The 16,825-nt window shown below is 35.0% G+C and overlaps 1 protein-coding gene across 1 annotated transcript in view; it reads left to right on the forward strand.

Annotated features, from left to right (window-relative positions):
• Positions 1 to 2,559: 2,559 nt before the first annotated feature.
• LOC110022204 overlaps positions 2,560 to 16,825 on the forward strand; it is a gene marked incomplete at its 3' end in the record, with an annotated part of 30,158 nt that continues 15,892 nt past the window's right edge. The window contains 4 exon segments of the mRNA XM_020721032.1: positions 2,560 to 2,789; positions 3,003 to 3,108; positions 4,262 to 4,830; positions 5,051 to 5,194. Coding sequence (XP_020576691.1) covers positions 4,339 to 4,830; positions 5,051 to 5,194 — 636 coding nt within the window.

Here is a 16,825-nt window from a genome sequence, read left to right on the forward strand (position 1 = left end):
TTATTGTGTGTTATTCATGTGTTATTGTATCATGAGAATATTCTTGGTGTTATAATAACACGACAATAACACAATAACACATGAATAACACGCAATAACACATGAATAACACGGGAAGGAATATTCTCCGTGTTACTGCGCCGTTTTTTTTTCTCCTATCGCTCGTGGCGTGATTTTATTGGTTGCGCACGGTATTTCTACGTGCGTAGTACTGATGTAATATTTTTTCTTTCCGGAGAGACACATGACTCAAGGAGATCACAAGGAGATCATAAAAAGATTGGATCATATCATCCAGAGAGAAAAAAATGATTGCAAGCCATTAAGGGTAGTGGAAAGGACATGGCAAAAGGAGTACATTTAAGACTGGTTGAATGCCCATGATAGTCTCATATTGTTTCATTTAATTATAGTATAATCCTTAGCATTTAAGTAAGTTAATGACCTCATAATTGAATGATATTGGGCCCATTGGATTATTTATTTTAAGAAACTTTATTTTATTATAAGTATGTAAGATTTGTGGACACCGACTTTATCTGTTTATCATAGTTTTGTCTAGTGTCAAAAACTTTGTGTCAGTAGATTAATAATTTAACATTGTTGTATGGAATCAAATGCGCGCGCGTGCACACACACACACACACACACACACACAAGTACCATTAAAGGGGAGTATGTGATGATTTCTACTAACCTGTTGCTTGCAGGTGTCATGTAGCTTCCCCATAAAAATGCATAGCTCATTATACGTTGTATGTTTTTTGGCTTTCCCACTGATGTTCACCTGTGTTTTTTATGTGGAAAAGCCCGGAGAGTCAAAAAAATCACGTGACATGACCTGATTAAAATGATCCACCATAAGTTCACAAGTACAAAAATAGATCCTAATCCCACACAGTTGAGAAAATGGTTACAATATTTACTTCAAGTATGATGTTTGTATACAAAAATAATCATTATACAATGATTGAAAGTAATTGGTGCTGGAAGTTACTATCGGGTCTTTGATACACTGTTTTAGGGGCACGTCATAGTACAATATTTTGAACACTATGTTTCTCTATAACCAGAATAATTTTTCACTCAATAGAGTATTTTGTTACTCCACAATGTGCATCGTTATTCTGCAAGGTACTTTGTTACTCCGCAGGGTACTTTATTATTCATCGGGGTACTTCCTTACCCTACAATGTGCATCCTTATTCAATAGTCCACCAATGGCAGTATATAAAAGGCCCTTTTTTTTTTTAAACTATTTTAGTGGACATTATGACAATATGTAAAGTATAGTTATAGTCATTTTCAAGAGAATTGATTCTTAAATCACAATTCCGAAATGAATAATAGTTTGCTTCTCAAAATTGTTAAAGCTCAAAAGAAAAGTTCATTATTTATTTATTGATATGCATACATGATTTTTAGTAAATAGATTAAACAAGCACGTCTAAATGATGATTTAATTAATTTTTTTTTAATAAATTTATATTAAAAATAGTTATAATATAATATAATATAAGATACTGCACTTATATCAAATAAATTCAACAATTTTAAATCCAACCAAGCAAATTTTTGGTTCGATTATGAAAAATAACACATTTTTCCAAACTTTTACTGAGCATCGTTATTTACCAACAAAAGGGGAAAAAAATCCATCCATCGTTTAGAAGTCAATTCCTATATATTTACCTATCTAACGCTTAAAACCTCAATTTTTACATAAATGCTTATATTATTATTATTATTTTTTTTAAAAAAAAAAGGCCCAAGAGTTAATTTATTAAAGAGTGAAATGTACAGATAGGTTGTATGAGATGACCTAAAAGAAGATCCGACTCACACAATACAATGCACACAAAAATCCAAAGAAGCAAAGATATATAAAGATAAAAAACCAAAAATCCACGAACATACGCAAATGTGCTATGGACGTCTCACTTTAGTTCTTCCTCTGCCTCTAGTTCTCGGAAGGGAGTCAACTAACAAATTAGTAAGATACATACCATTACCCGAAGTAACCAAAATATCATCTATCAGATTTTTGAACTCAAGTATGTCTCAATTCTTCTTCTTCCTCCTAGATGTGTAGACCTGTCATTTCTCATCCGAGGATTGACTCAATTGATCAATGGATTGGTCCAAAGGTGGTCGGACTGGTGTAGGACGTTGCACATCTTGATCCTCTGAGTCTGAGTAGCATTGATATCTTTCTGGATCTGATGAGGCGGTAGTGATGCAACAGAAGTATTTTCACCTGTAATATCAGTGATACGTTCTAGGGCCGGCGGAGTCTGAAGAATCTCCCTCACCTCCACGATAGGATGTTCCGAAGACAGGGGAGCTACATAAATGCTAATATATATATATATATATATATATATATATATGTGGGATTAGTTGGTATGTATGTAAAAAATTATGTAAATACAATGAAATTGGGGGGTACGCATGAAGTTTTAAGTGTTAAATATGTAAATATAAACCTACTATAGTTTATAATTTTACACAAATATAACTCGGCAATTAATCGGAAAACACCCACTTTTACCCGGATTATTCTCCGTTCTTTGCTACAGTGAAATCCCAATAGAAAAGTTGCGTCTTTGTCAAACCTCTAACCTTGTATTATGGGGCCTAAACCCTACTAATCCTCTCTCCACTCTCCTTTCATCCTCCACTTTACCGAGCTAATGCCAGCTCGATGCTCTCGAACACGCTTTGGCAATTTGTTGATCCCGTAAAGCCTCCCCTCGCTGCTCAGCATCGCCGTAATCATTCACGCCAAGGTGAACCGCCTTCTCGATTTTATCAATCTCTTCCATCGGGTAACTATATGATCAGGAGTTGAGTGATTTTGGCCTTTTGTTCAAGAACGGCGATGAGTGCATCGTCCCGGAGGGTTTAGGGCATAATGGATGTTTTTTGATTTGGGTTCTTCCTCTTTACAGAGTAGAATTTCGTTAGATGAATATCTGATTGGTTGTCTTCTTTTTGCTTAGCTAGTTTGCGAATTTCAGCAAGATCATGGAAGGGGCAGGCACTGATTTTCATATATGAGAACTTTTCTCTCCTGTTTTATGATGCTGCTGTTCTTCGAAGAAGCCTGTATGCCTAATTATAGTGGGCAGTATTTGTTGACAGTGTCTTTCAGTTTTCAATACAGTCTCTTTCTGAAAAAAACTGATTCTTTGTTTTTAATAACCTATGAGGATGTTTGTTTTTTTTTTAATTTTAATTTGTGTTATCTATCAGATGTTGTGTTTGGTTCAATGTTATTTGGCAAATATTTTATTTTTGGGCGGCAAGATGATATTTAAAAAATATATATGGCTTAATTGTCATTTTATTGATTGTTATGGATTATACTAGCGAACTTAGTTAGCATTTTGTAATACCCCTATCTTACATGGTGTATATAGAATAACCAAGAAATCTCAAGTTGTGTATTTGGCATAGTATTTTATGGCTTTCTTTTTTGTAAGTCTATAGATTGTTTTTTTTATCTTTTTATTTTAATTTCAGATGATATCATTGATGGATATGACTGGTTTTGTTCTTACACCATATCTAATTAATTGATTAAGGATGCATTAAGCATGAATCATGCTTTTTGGGTACTATAAATGGTCTATAAAGTAATCTGATGTCTCTTTATATTTATATGTCAAAGCCAAATTCTTTCTTTCTGGTGAGGTTCATTAATGTTTCATTTTGTCAAATCTCTTCTTAATTTATTATTTGGTCCCTTTACTTGCACCCCTGGTTATATGATCAAAATCTTGCACATTTTCTTTGAAGTCTCGAGGGGAGTGTTAGCATGATTTGTTCTGTTGACTCTATGTTGGTAATAGTGGAAGCTCCCTTGTTATTTAAATTTTATATATAGAAAAAGAAATAAAGTGCTTCAACATCTCTCTCTCTCTCTCTCTCTCTCCCCCTTCTTTTGGTATTTATCTCACTGACCATTAGACTTCATTGTCACTGGTCAGACAGTTGTCTCTTCGAAGAGTAAGAGTTTGATAATGAAATTTATTATTTAAAGGCATATATATGTTTTTAATCTTCATCGGAGGAATGCTTTTGCAAAGATCCTAATTTGCTTTTATGCTTACTATAATTGGATCCCTCTTCCTATGCGTACTTCTGTCTTTTTTTTTCAGTGTTCAAGTTTATTTTCATTCATAGAATCTCATTTCTTATGCTACTAGGATTCCTTTATGTCACATGAATAAGTGCGGATTATTCGTCTTCTCTGCAGGTTTCTCTCTCACAAATTGTTTATTTTTCATCAAAAGAGCTCAGAATGGCTTGATATTATCATAGATATTAAGTAATATGAAAAGGCCTTTATACATTCAAGGTCTTCTGTCGGGATCAACCCAATCAGAGGAGTCTACATTGGAAGCTGAAAAAAAATTATGTTGTCACCCAAACCTGCCTTCCTGTAGCCCTTCTACTCTTCAGCCATATGCATCAGGAGGCCAACACTCTGAAAGTAATGCTGCATATTTCTCATGGCCTACATCTACCCGTATGCATGACTCAGCGGAAGGCCGGGCTAACTATTTTGGGAACCTTCAGAAAGGAGTCCTTCCAGGTAATCCAGGGCGCCTACCGAGGGGTCAACAAGCAACAACATTGCTTGATTTGATGACAATCAGGGCATTTCACAGTAAAATCTTGCGGAGATACAGTCTTGGCACGGCAGTAGGCTTCCGTATTCAGCAGGGTATGCTAACTAGTATACCTGCAATTCTGGTTTTTGTTGCCCGTAAAGTTCACCAGAAATGGCTTAACAAGATCCAATGTTTGCCATCTATCTTAGAGGTATTGGTCATCGGAAACTGTCTCTATTAAGTGGATTTTCTATATTTGGTCTCTATAGTGATTAGTTTGTAAGTTTTTTTTTCATATGTTTTGTCATGTAGAATCTCAAAATTTGATGCTTTTTGCTTATTTCTGGAGTACATAATTGTGAATAAAGAGGTCTTCATGTATTTGTTTTTTGACAATTGGTAATTGATCTTTCTCATTTATCTTGTTTTAGGGGCCAGGAGGTATATGGTGTGATGTGGATGTCGTTGAATTTTCTTACTATGGTGCACCTGCACCAACTCCCAAAGAACAGTTGTATACCAAGCTTGTGGATGGTTTATGGGGAAGTGATCCATATATTGGTTCAGGTTCGCAGGTATTCATCTGACTCTCCTTGTTCATATTGTGTATTTACTGAGATGTGACATTTTGCAGGTTTGGGATTGTTGGAATGGTCCTCTTTTTTTGTCTCCATGCTATACGAATTTATTACAAAGTATCTGTTGATTTTTTCTTCAATCACTAGAAGATTATGGTTGGATGAACTTTCATATGGACATCTATTATTTAGCGTCCAAGATATTCATATTCCCATCACATTTTAGTTGTTAGAATTTGTGACCTGAATTTTATTGGGCTTGGATCAAAATTTTGTGGAGTGAATCTATGTTTATATCAGAGAGGTTGAGCCAATTGGTTCAATCTTGGACCACACCACTAGCTTCTGTGGGATGCAGGGGTGGCAGCCTCTCTTTCACACAAACACACAACACATGCACGCACATGCAAACACCTGCACAAACAAGCTCGTGCGCGCACAAACACATACATATATCTGCACTTGGCACTTGTGACTCATTTTCTTTTCGATGTAGTGAATTCCTCTCCTCTATTTGTTGTTTTTCTTGCCTAGAGTTTTCTCCCTAAATCTTTCTCTCTCTTAAATTGTGCGTGACATTTCTCTTCATTTTTTTATTTTTTAATTAGACATCATGTTTCTCTACTTGGATGTGATTATCTCATATAATGCACAAATTCATAGACATTGATGAACATTTAGGGATTGCCTCAATTGTTTTAGTTTGTAGGGTTCAAAATAGGATTTACTTTGACAACCTAGATTGTGACCACATTGATGACTCAGGGCCCGTTTGGGGCAGCTTATAAGTGCGGCGGCGTTTTCAAAAGATAAATTTTCTCATAATGGTAACTGTTTCTGTAGTCTGCATTCCCCTTTCCCTTCAAAATTGCTTATCAATTTGATTTTCTTGCACATCCTTCACCTCCTAGCTCCCGGAATCATTTTCTTTTGTACGCATTATCTACTTATTGATGCCCGCCATGTTAGATTAAAGGAAAATATGAAGTTGGAAAATAAATTGGAAGAGTAGAAGGGGTATTGTGTTGCATCTATGAATTTAAATGGCTGAGAAATAGGAAAAGAAAGAAGATATTTTTGTTTATAAATTTTCATTGTTTTCTCTTATGTTTTAACATGTAAAAACCTGAAATCTGTGCTACAGTGCTTTGCTGGAGTGCTTTCGTGATGTTTTCTTTGTCGAAATTGGCTGGAGTGCTTTGTTGGAGTGCTTTGATGTTATTTGAGTATTGTTGGTTCAATTTATCTGTAACTGATATTTGAGTGCTTTTGGTTCGAGTGCTTTGCTGAAATTATAGTACCTGTTCTTAAGTAAATGCAAATGAAATTGTTACTATATGGATTTGTATAGTATTTGGGCATATGAATTGTTATGGACATGTCTTTGGCTCTTAAAATGAAAGAATTGTAGTTTTACATTTAAGAATATTTTGAATTAAGAAGGTTGGTAAATTTGTAAAACAAACTGCAAATAAGTTGTTTACAAAATGCACAAACCAAACAACTAAACAATTATTCAGAACAGGGGCAGAATATTCATTTATCCAGAATCAGCTGTTTTCCAAACTCACAAACCAAACAGTCAGCCAGTTTATCTGGATCAGCTGCTCATCAGTAGATTATCTGGATAAGCTGCTTATCAGCAGAAGCTTGGATAAGCTGCAGCTGCCCCAAACAGACCCTCAATGTGATGCTAAGAACCTTTCTGGGTGTCAAAAATAAATGCAAAAATGGGAAAGTCCTTTAGGTCCATTTATTTTTGAGATTTTTGGGTGAAGGGACCTCACTAGCCGACACAGGGGAATTGCTCCATGCACTCTAATTAATGAGTTTTTTGGAAGTGATAATTTCCAGTGTGACCCCTACAAATTCAACTGACTTGAGAAAAAAAATCCAACTTCTCCTTGAATCTAGAGTATGTGGTCTCAGCTTGGTGGAATGATTTGGGGAGGTTTTTATTTAGTCCCACTCATCCAATGGTGCCAAGGGGTGAATCTATGTTCCATAAATAAGAAGGGTATATTATTGGTTAAGAAATGAGAAAAAGAAAGAAGAAGAAGCCCTTTCAAAATGCCATGTCGATGCCCTTTTTGGGGAGAAAGAGGAGGCTTTATTGTAGCCTTTCAATTGCATCCAAACTAGGCAGAAAATGGATTCTCTCAAGTCAAACCTTTGGGTTGGTCAATCTCACAAGCCCCATGTTTTCTATTTAGTTTGAAAAATGTCAAGATAGGGAAGTTCTTTATGTTTAGTGGGAGATGTATGCTTACTTGGGTGTTCTTTAGAACATTATACTTGTTGATTATATATATAGGAGTTAATTTATTGAATAAGCCACATATAATGCGGTGCCCTATTAAAAAAAAGAGGTGGAGTGGGGGGGGGGGGGGGGGGGTGGGAAAAATTGAAAATCTTTCAACTTAGACATTAAGTGGTTCACGATTATGTGGCTAGACGGAGACAAAGTGGGATTTGGGCCAAAATTGAGAAAAATATGCAAGTTTGCATTAGAGGAGAGAAAATAGAGTGAGGGTGAGCAGCTCGACCAACAATTGCCTTGGGTGACCAAGCATGGGACAAGCAAACAAACCTATAAGAGAGAGTGGGAGACAGACTATGTATGAAAAGTACAACATGAGAGAGGGAGTTAGAATGGGATCGAGCTAGTGCGTTCGAGCATGAGAAAGGTGAACGGGAGCAACAACAAGCAGATCTATTCTATCGAGCGAGAGCGGGCAAGTGTCATACGAGCCCCTGTCTGTACCATGCAATTGCTTGCAATTACCCTTTTTGCTCGACTGTGCTCACTCAATGCACTCGTGATCTCCGTTGCTTTAGGGATCCCTCACCTACTAGTTTTTTCCCTTAGCCAATTACAAACAACTTACCATAGATACATGTTTTTTTTTTAACTTCTCGTTCCTTTTTTCTTTATTCCTGGTGCCATTCGCCTATTGCCTCTACTCCTTTCCTTTAAATGAAACCCTCTTTCACAATTAACACATTTGTCAAACTCAATGGTACCTAACATCTTCTACGATTTATGACTTTCGTTTTGTCCGTTGGTTTTGAAAGATTCCTATGTGTTGTAATAAGAGTTCGACTATAGCGAAATAATACACTATAGGCATGTGAGGATCAATAGAAAACAAATTGAATGTATCTGTTCAAAGATTTTCCTTACCAAACATATGGCTCTAGACAAGGTTGATTCTAATTATGAAGATCGAGATTTTCAAGCTGCTAAAATTAATTATATCCTAGGCGTATGAGAGAACACACTTAATTAATGATTCAAAATTTATCTACATTCCAGCTATGGTAGGTTTGATCAGGTAAAAATCATAATGCAACTGTATAAAGTTTTATGGACATCAAATATGCTGGATGTCCTAGGAAACAAGGAGGATAAACTCAAATACTTAGAAACAAAAGAGAAACTTATAACTTCACATCGATTGGAATGAGATGCCTAAGATTGAGCTTGTATGGCCATATGATATCACCTGCTAGATGTAGGGATGGGCATGATGGGGAGATTGAACCTATTTAAAATTCCATGGATGCTTTATCTTATGTTGTTGTAACTTAGGCTTAATCAAGAAAGTAGTCAAATCAACATAATCGGAGGATTCTTTTTTCATAATCACGGGTTACCTCATCCATGAGTACCTCACAAGCTTAGGGAAAATTTGAGCCTATCTCATTTTTAATTGGCATTGTATTTTTTGACTTTATGTTCAAGCATTTGCCACCTTATTGGTGTACATGCAGATAGTTTATTTTTAAATAGTTTCTAGAATTTTTGAAATGACCTCACATTTCTCGAAATAAAATGTTTGAATTTTATTTCTTCTTGAAGAGCCCACATAATTTTATTATTATTATTTTTCTTACTTTGATTTGGATAACATCACTCTTATCAAAATATACTCAATAACAAATTAACAATTGATGTGCTTTTTAGGGAACTGAGTATGTTTGTCAAAGTAGTTGCTTGTTCTCAAGATTGTAATCTAGAATTTAGATTTTTCTTTAAAGATGATCTCAATGTTTTAAAATTTTCACAATTTTGATCTTTTGAAATGTGCCATAGTTATATTAAGCACATTCAAGAGTTTGCTCTTTGATATTTGATGCAGTTTCTAGAAGAAGTGTGCACATATTGGTGTGCTTTCAAGAGTACAAATTGAACGCTTATTATATTTTTCTTATTTGTGGTGATTAGAGCCGAGAGCGATGTGTGGTATTAGAATTTGTGTCAGATTTACTCAAATCAATAGTCTCACGAACTCTTTTTTTTTTTTTTTTTTGCTAGTTGATGTTCTCGCAGTGCCTTCTTCGGCGAGCTGCATCATGAATTCCTTGTAACTTTTCTTTCGAGAATTTTGAAATGGGTTGGTGTTAGAGAAGGTTGGGGGGGGGGGGGGGGGGGGAAGTTGAGGAGAGGTTGTATGTGAGGTCGGGATAAGAATATGTATACTGGAGCTAGGTCATGGGGAGAGTAGAATTTGATCGTGGGTTTTTATTATAATTAGAGAGTTGGAAGGGAGGTACCTGAGAGACATAGGAGGAGGACCATGATGTTGCAACTAGAATTGTAATAGTGGGACATGTGGTGTTTGCCTTTGGTAGGTTAAAAGTTGGTGGGATTTGATTTTTAATAATAATAATAATAATAATAATGTATATTGACTCTTAGTCATGAAGCTTTGAATTTCTCTTGTGTTGCGGCCTCAACAATATGAGTCATGAGTGTCATTTAGTAATTTTGATGTTTCAAATATGTCAAGTGTAATATTTTTTGTTTAACCGACGATGATTGATTGAATTTGTTGCATGCAATGCATTTTGAACTAGTATCATGTGATTACACATCCGTCTTCCATCATGTTTGACCCCCAAATAAGGTGTGTGATAATAATCCAAGAAGGTTTTTATCACCTATGTGGGTGTTGATTAAGCCCTAAGTGGGTTAACTCTTTATTTCCTGACATAATTCCACAACAACAACAAGCCTTTATCCCACTATGTGGGGTCAGCTACATGAATTCTTTTTCACCATTGTGTCATATTTTTATCTTAATTCTAATAAATTAAGATCGTCTTTTAGACATCAAGCCCAAGTATTTTTAGGTATACCTTAACATTCCTTAACGTTAATCAAATATAAAACATCTACTCTCCTAACTGGGTCACTACATGGTCGATGTTAATGCGACGAAACCATCTAAGGCAACTCTCTAATCTTGTCTGTGTTCATAGCCACTCAAAGCCTTTCACAGATCTATTCGTTTCGCATTTTGTCTCTAAGTGTAAAGCCACTCATCCTCTTGTTTTTTCTCATATTAGCAACACTTAATTTTATGCTTCTCTTTTACTTGCCAACATTCTGTGCCATAAAGCATTACAGGTTTCACTACCATCTTGTAAAATTTACTTTTAAGTTTAAGCAACACTATTCTATATCACAATAGGCTCGATGCATTCGTTTGCTTCAACCATCCAACTTGAATTCTACTAATAAATAACATCCCATCTATATCACCATCATTTTGAATAATAGACCCGAGATATCTAAAAATTTTTCTCCTTTTAATGACTTAATCACTCATTGCTACAACCTCGCCACTAGATCTACTACTACTAAAATTACATTTCATGTATTTAGTTTTGGATATACTCAAAAGGGAGCCTTTAGACTTTAAAATTGACCTCTATAATTCAAGTTTTTCTTGAATTCTATTGTTATCCACAAGAAAGATATCATCAACGAGAAACATATATCAATATACATCCTCCTATAAATGTCAGGTAAACACATCCATAACTAATGCAGAGAGATATGGGCTTAAAGCATGCCTCATTTAATCCAATTGAAAAAGGAAAATACTTCGTCATTTTTCTTTGTGTTTGAACACGTGTAACAACTCTAGTATATATATCTTTAATGACTTGAATATAAGTAATATCAACACATTTCTTTTCTAGAACTCTCCAAAATACTTCTGTTAGAATTTTTTCATAAGTTTTTTCTAAATTAACAAAAAGCATAAGTAGATCCCCCTTTCTATCTATGTACTTTTTCATCAAATCTATAAATAAATATATAGCTTCTAACTTCCATAGTAAACTTGCCTGACATAAATCCAAACTGATTTTGAGAAATTTTGTATCATGTTGTAACCTATGTTTAATTTCTCTCTGCTATTACCTTATGATAGATCCATTAATTTCTTTATAATTTGTTCATTCTTGTGCACCTCCTATATTCTTAAAAATAGGAACCAATAAACTCTTTCTCCACTTATCAAAATCTTTTTAATTTTTAGAATAATATTAAAAGTATAATAAGCCATGAAATTTTTTAGATCTCTTAAATATTTTCATACTTCGATTGGAATATCAACAGGTCCTATTATATTTCTACACTTCATTTTCATTATAGCCTCTTCAACTTCTGTTTTATTAATGCGACGTTAGAAATAATTTTATTATTATTATTTATGATATTATGATTACTAAAATCGATCATATTTTCATATTTTTCATTGAAAGGTTCATCAAAATATCTCACTCACCTATGTTGAATATCTTTATATAAAAAAATCACTTTTTGATTTTCTTTTTTAATACATTTTACTTGAACTAAATTTTACTTTTCTTATCTTTTTGCACTAGTTCATTTGTGTATCTTTCACCCTCTTTAGTATATAATTTATTATAAAAATCATTAAAAACAAAATTTCAAGCATAATAAATTGTTTTCTTGACTCATTACAACCCATCTTATATTTTTCCCGATTCTCTATCTTTTTATTTATAAACAAATTCTTATAGCAAAAATTTTTATTTTTTATCTTTTCTTGCATATTATTATTCCACCACCAACTATTTGTAATCATAAGATTATTTTCCTTTTGATTATCCAAATACTTTTTTTACAACTTATTTAATAGTACTCATTATTTTATCCTACAAAATATTAATTTCCTTATGAACATTTTAAATCTTAAGATTTTGAAGTTTACTTATAAATATATTTTCCTAACACAATTCCAGTCTGCATAAATCGCCTATAAAAATTCTGCATGAAAGTATATCTCATCTTTATGAAAGCGACATCTACCCTCACTAGACTTATAACAGCGCAAGATTTATCATTGCTACTTATAAGGTGGTACTGGCTAGTTATATTTGCCTACCCTATGATCAATTAACTCGGTGGGAACGACAACTGCGCTCTTTCAACTTTAAAGAACTTTTCCTATTATTCCAACAGTTAAAGGACTCCTGGAAAGTTTCTATGAGGGCTTGCATGAGCAGATAAATTATAGAAGGGATTCTGAGATTGAGAGTTGTGCGAACGAGGAAGCAGTGACTGCCTTCCTTTTTTGTAGCTGGTGGTTTTGCAGCAATGTGTTATTATGTGGAACCTGATTCTGTTATGCAATTGCTCACTTGGAGCCGTTAGTTTTTTTTATCAAGCTTGATGATGAGTTTGCTTGGGGGTACGGGGGGTGTCTCCCTTGTATTGAGTTATGGGGCGCTAACCTTGAAAGTTTTTTCTCCAAACCAATAGCACCCTACCGTCGAGCTAGTAGTGCCCCAACACCTCCAGTATAGAACTCGAGAGCGTAACATTGCAACGCTCGGATGCAATACAACAACACCAGTTGGAGTAACAACACCAGTTGGAGCACCTCTACGGCGCTCATGCACCAATAACCAAATTTGAGTCGTTCTTCGATTAAAGTTTCACTTTTGCCAATTGGAGTGTACGCGATTTTGATTTCTCTTATGTAAAAGAGAGGAGATGTGTAGTCTGAAGTGTTACAAAGTTTGAAGAGACTTGATTGTGGCGTAATTTGTACAATTCTACTAATTTTTCTTCATAGTGGATTTCTTGGTGTGGTGTTGTCCGTGGTTTTTTCTTGTTCTCGAGTTTTTTCATGTTAAATATTGTGTTATATATGTTTTCTTATTTTGCGCACTTCTATTCTAAGTTTTGTTTTAAATCTATTGAATCGGTTTCTGCAATTTTATCACATTCCCACCAACACAATGAGATTTATGGTTCGTTTGGCGTAGCTTGTTGGTGCTTTTGGCTTTTTCAAAATGTCGCTTGGGTGCTTGATTGCTGCGTTCGGGGAGCGTTTTTGAAAATGTCGTTTGACGTCCTTTAATAGACATGGTCGCGGGATCGACCCCGCGGCTCACGTTCTCGATCCCACTTCGAAGGTTTGTTTGCTCCCCCCCCCTCCCTCCCTCACTTGCTCGACCGCTTATACTCATCACATGCGGCCCTGCAAGAGCGAAGATCTCGCCGGTGAGGGGAACGAAGATGAAGATCACGACACCGCCCACTGCAGCTCCGATTTCTTCACCGACGTTCTTGGAGGTGGCTGGAGGCTTCTCGCCGGTGGAGGTTCTGCTGCCGAGCTTCAACACTGTGCTAGAAAAGGCAAATTCAATTTTGTTCATAGATGTTTTCCTTTTCAGTTTTCATTCTGCTTGGACGAATGCTTCTTCTGGATTGAAGGAAATAAAATTGTAATAAATAAAAATACTTTAAAATATGTAATTATCTCAAATTTCTAACCGTCCCGCACATCCGTAAATTTTTCATGCTTCATAATGAATGTGGTATTTTTATTGAATTTCTTATAAATTATATCAAATTTTTATATCATTTTGTATTGTGAAATAATAATAAATTTATGTATTGAATACTAAAGCTTTTAATTCTAGTTTTTGTGTTCAAGACTATAACTATCTTTCGATAAAAATATAGCTTAAAATTTGTTTTAACTTTTGCTGCCTTTCATTATTTAAATTACTAGATTTTAAACTGTTAGATTGAACTTTGGTAAATTTAGAGTGAATGCATGTCAGATACAAATTAAGCATGAATGGTTGCATAATTTCAATTAGATGTGAGATCTATTTAATTTTGGATTCTGTTGAGAATTCGATCTTATTTAGGGTCCTATTGATAAAGAGGGAATATTGAATAAGTCTAGGGGTTTATTTATAAGGAATAGGTATTTCGAAAAATTATTTGTTTAGTGAGGGTCATCTATTGTTTTTTTACTGTTCTGTTTTGGTTTTCTGTTTCTCAAGTATCAAATATATTGTTATGGAATTTCTATTGCAAACAACTTTACTGCTGTCGACACTATTTTGGTTTGGGGAGTTACCCGTAAGAAGCTGTCGGTCACCGAAATCGAAATTCTGTCGCTCTCTTTGGAAGGACGTTTTAATTTACATATAGATTTAAGTTTCTGATTTTATATTTTTCATAGTTTAAATGAAAGAGCATTATACCTCAAATCCTGTATCTATCTCGAAGGATAAGCACAAAACTTGAGGATGAAACTCGATCAAATAAACTAAAAAATATATGACGTCCGTTTGGTCTGCGAAACCGTTTTATTTGCCCCTATTTAATATGAAAAATTAAATATGGTTTATTTAAGTTGGGTTCGGAAATGATTCCTATAAGGGCAAACCCCAATAGTTAATTACATCTTAGACAACCGTAGTCACCTAAGAATACTCTCGATAAAAATCAAGAAAAATTATCTTCAAGGATGTCAAAAAGATATGACTTTTCAACGAAATCAGACAAAGAAATGTGCAAAGGGGAATGATTCAAACTTGGAACATTTATTGTAGAATCCAAAGTAGAAAGAACTAGGGGAGGTCACAGATCCGAAAAAAAACCTCGGTGACTTCCCAGTCTACCCTATGATTTGGCCTCAATTTCAAGAAGAAATTATTTAAATGTTTCATCCTGCCAATTTTTTTTTTAGAGCTTACATTTATGTGAAACGATCACACAAATAGCCTGGAAGATGTGAGGATTTAGGTCGTGACGAACGATAATCTCGAAATCCTTAGACGAGTTAGGGCTTATATTGTATAACAAAATCATACAAAAGTCTAAAGATAAGGTTGAGGATTTATGTTGCATAAGCAAATAATTTGTGGATTGTTGTTTTAACTTCTAAGGAATGAATAGTTTAACTGGTGTAGACATGTTCTGCTGTTGAAGATGAGACGAGTTTAAGTTTTCTAGGGTGTCAGATTATGATGTCAAATCAGGTGACCTTATGGTTGTAGTTCTTTAAACATTTTATAAGAGGCATGTTGAAGTTGTACAGTGTATGAAACAACAGTAGAATGTTTAACACATGACAACAGTAGATTGTGCAGTAAAAAAGAACAATACAACATGCGGTGTAAAAAAAAGGTAAAAGGTACAGCAAGAAAGTGACTGCAAGAAAGTAACATGCTGTAAACACAAAGCAAACCTGTATACCTGAGAGATCCGCTGTTCCTTAGGTGTAGTTGATGCAACAGGTACAAATAAAACAAACTGAAATACATTATATAAACGAAAGCAAAAGAAGAAAAGAAACGTCACCCGGAAAACTCGAGAAGGAACGGTAAATGACCCACGATGGAAAATTCGGGAAAAATCAACGAATAATCCATGACGAAAAGCTCGAGAAAATTAACGAGTAAAAATTCAAATAAAATCCTCAAAACCTCAGGAAAATCCCGGAGAAAAGACTACGAGTGCTTTGTCCAAATTTTTTGATAAAATATATGAAAAAGTCTGAAAAGAAGGAACCGCAAGCACTCAGGTAGGGTTAGGCTCAGATATATATTTGTACTCGAGGGTCGTCGAAGGCTACTCGGTCGCTCGGATGTATTAAGCCCGCCACTCAACTAGAAATGTGCCCTACTGAACCTAACTTAGGAGGGTACTCTTTGGCCCAAACAGGAAATCAACAGGTGGACAACCAATTTTTTTTAAATGTATTTAAAATTTATATTTTTAGTATGCACAAAGGTTTCAAGCATACAAAAGTGGGTTGTATCAATTTTGTTTGTAGCAAATATTCACCGCCCTAAGCCCCAAAACAAAACTGACCTACTTGCGACCTTATTTGATGGTTTCACGTATAGCAAAAGGCTGTACGTGGACACTTATGTATCGGACATAAACATCAAAAAACGAAATAAGAAACCAGGAATAAAAAAAGAACAAAAATGAGGTCAGAGACAGGAGGCACTGATCCACCTAAAACACCGAAAAAATGGAGGATGAATCAGTTCTCAAAACTCATGACGAAAAGACTTGAAAAAGTATGACCCAAGGTCCTTGAATCAATCCAAAAAGATGTCATTTTCTCGCTTTATTAGAATTGGATCAACCCAAGGAGGGTGTCCTTTCCAAATCCTGTTTCGAACGAGTCGAAACGGACCCGAACCGACACGACGATCACCCACAAATGACCTCCCCTACATCGGTGTCAATCTTCCAAAAATATCTTCCATAGGCTCAATTTGGCTCAACCGAATACTCTCCCAAATAAGATTTGGGAATCTTCCAAAATTCATAAATCGAACAAAAGGAAAATGACCTGGGGGAAACCACCACTAGCATTTCCAAACCCATATCAAAATTAAGGTTTCCCAACTCCCAAATTAACCAATAGCCTCATATATCAAATGAACATAGAACCTTCCAATAAAATCAAATAAATGCTCACGGTTAGGGTCAATAGAAGAGAGGAGGCAGCCGCCAAAACTTTCGGTCAAGGCAACCCCAAGAAC

The sequence above is a fragment of the Phalaenopsis equestris genome, unplaced genomic scaffold, assembly GCF_001263595.1.
Source record: "Phalaenopsis equestris unplaced genomic scaffold, ASM126359v1 Scaffold000174, whole genome shotgun sequence".
NCBI classification, from domain to species: domain Eukaryota; kingdom Viridiplantae; phylum Streptophyta; class Magnoliopsida; order Asparagales; family Orchidaceae; genus Phalaenopsis; species Phalaenopsis equestris.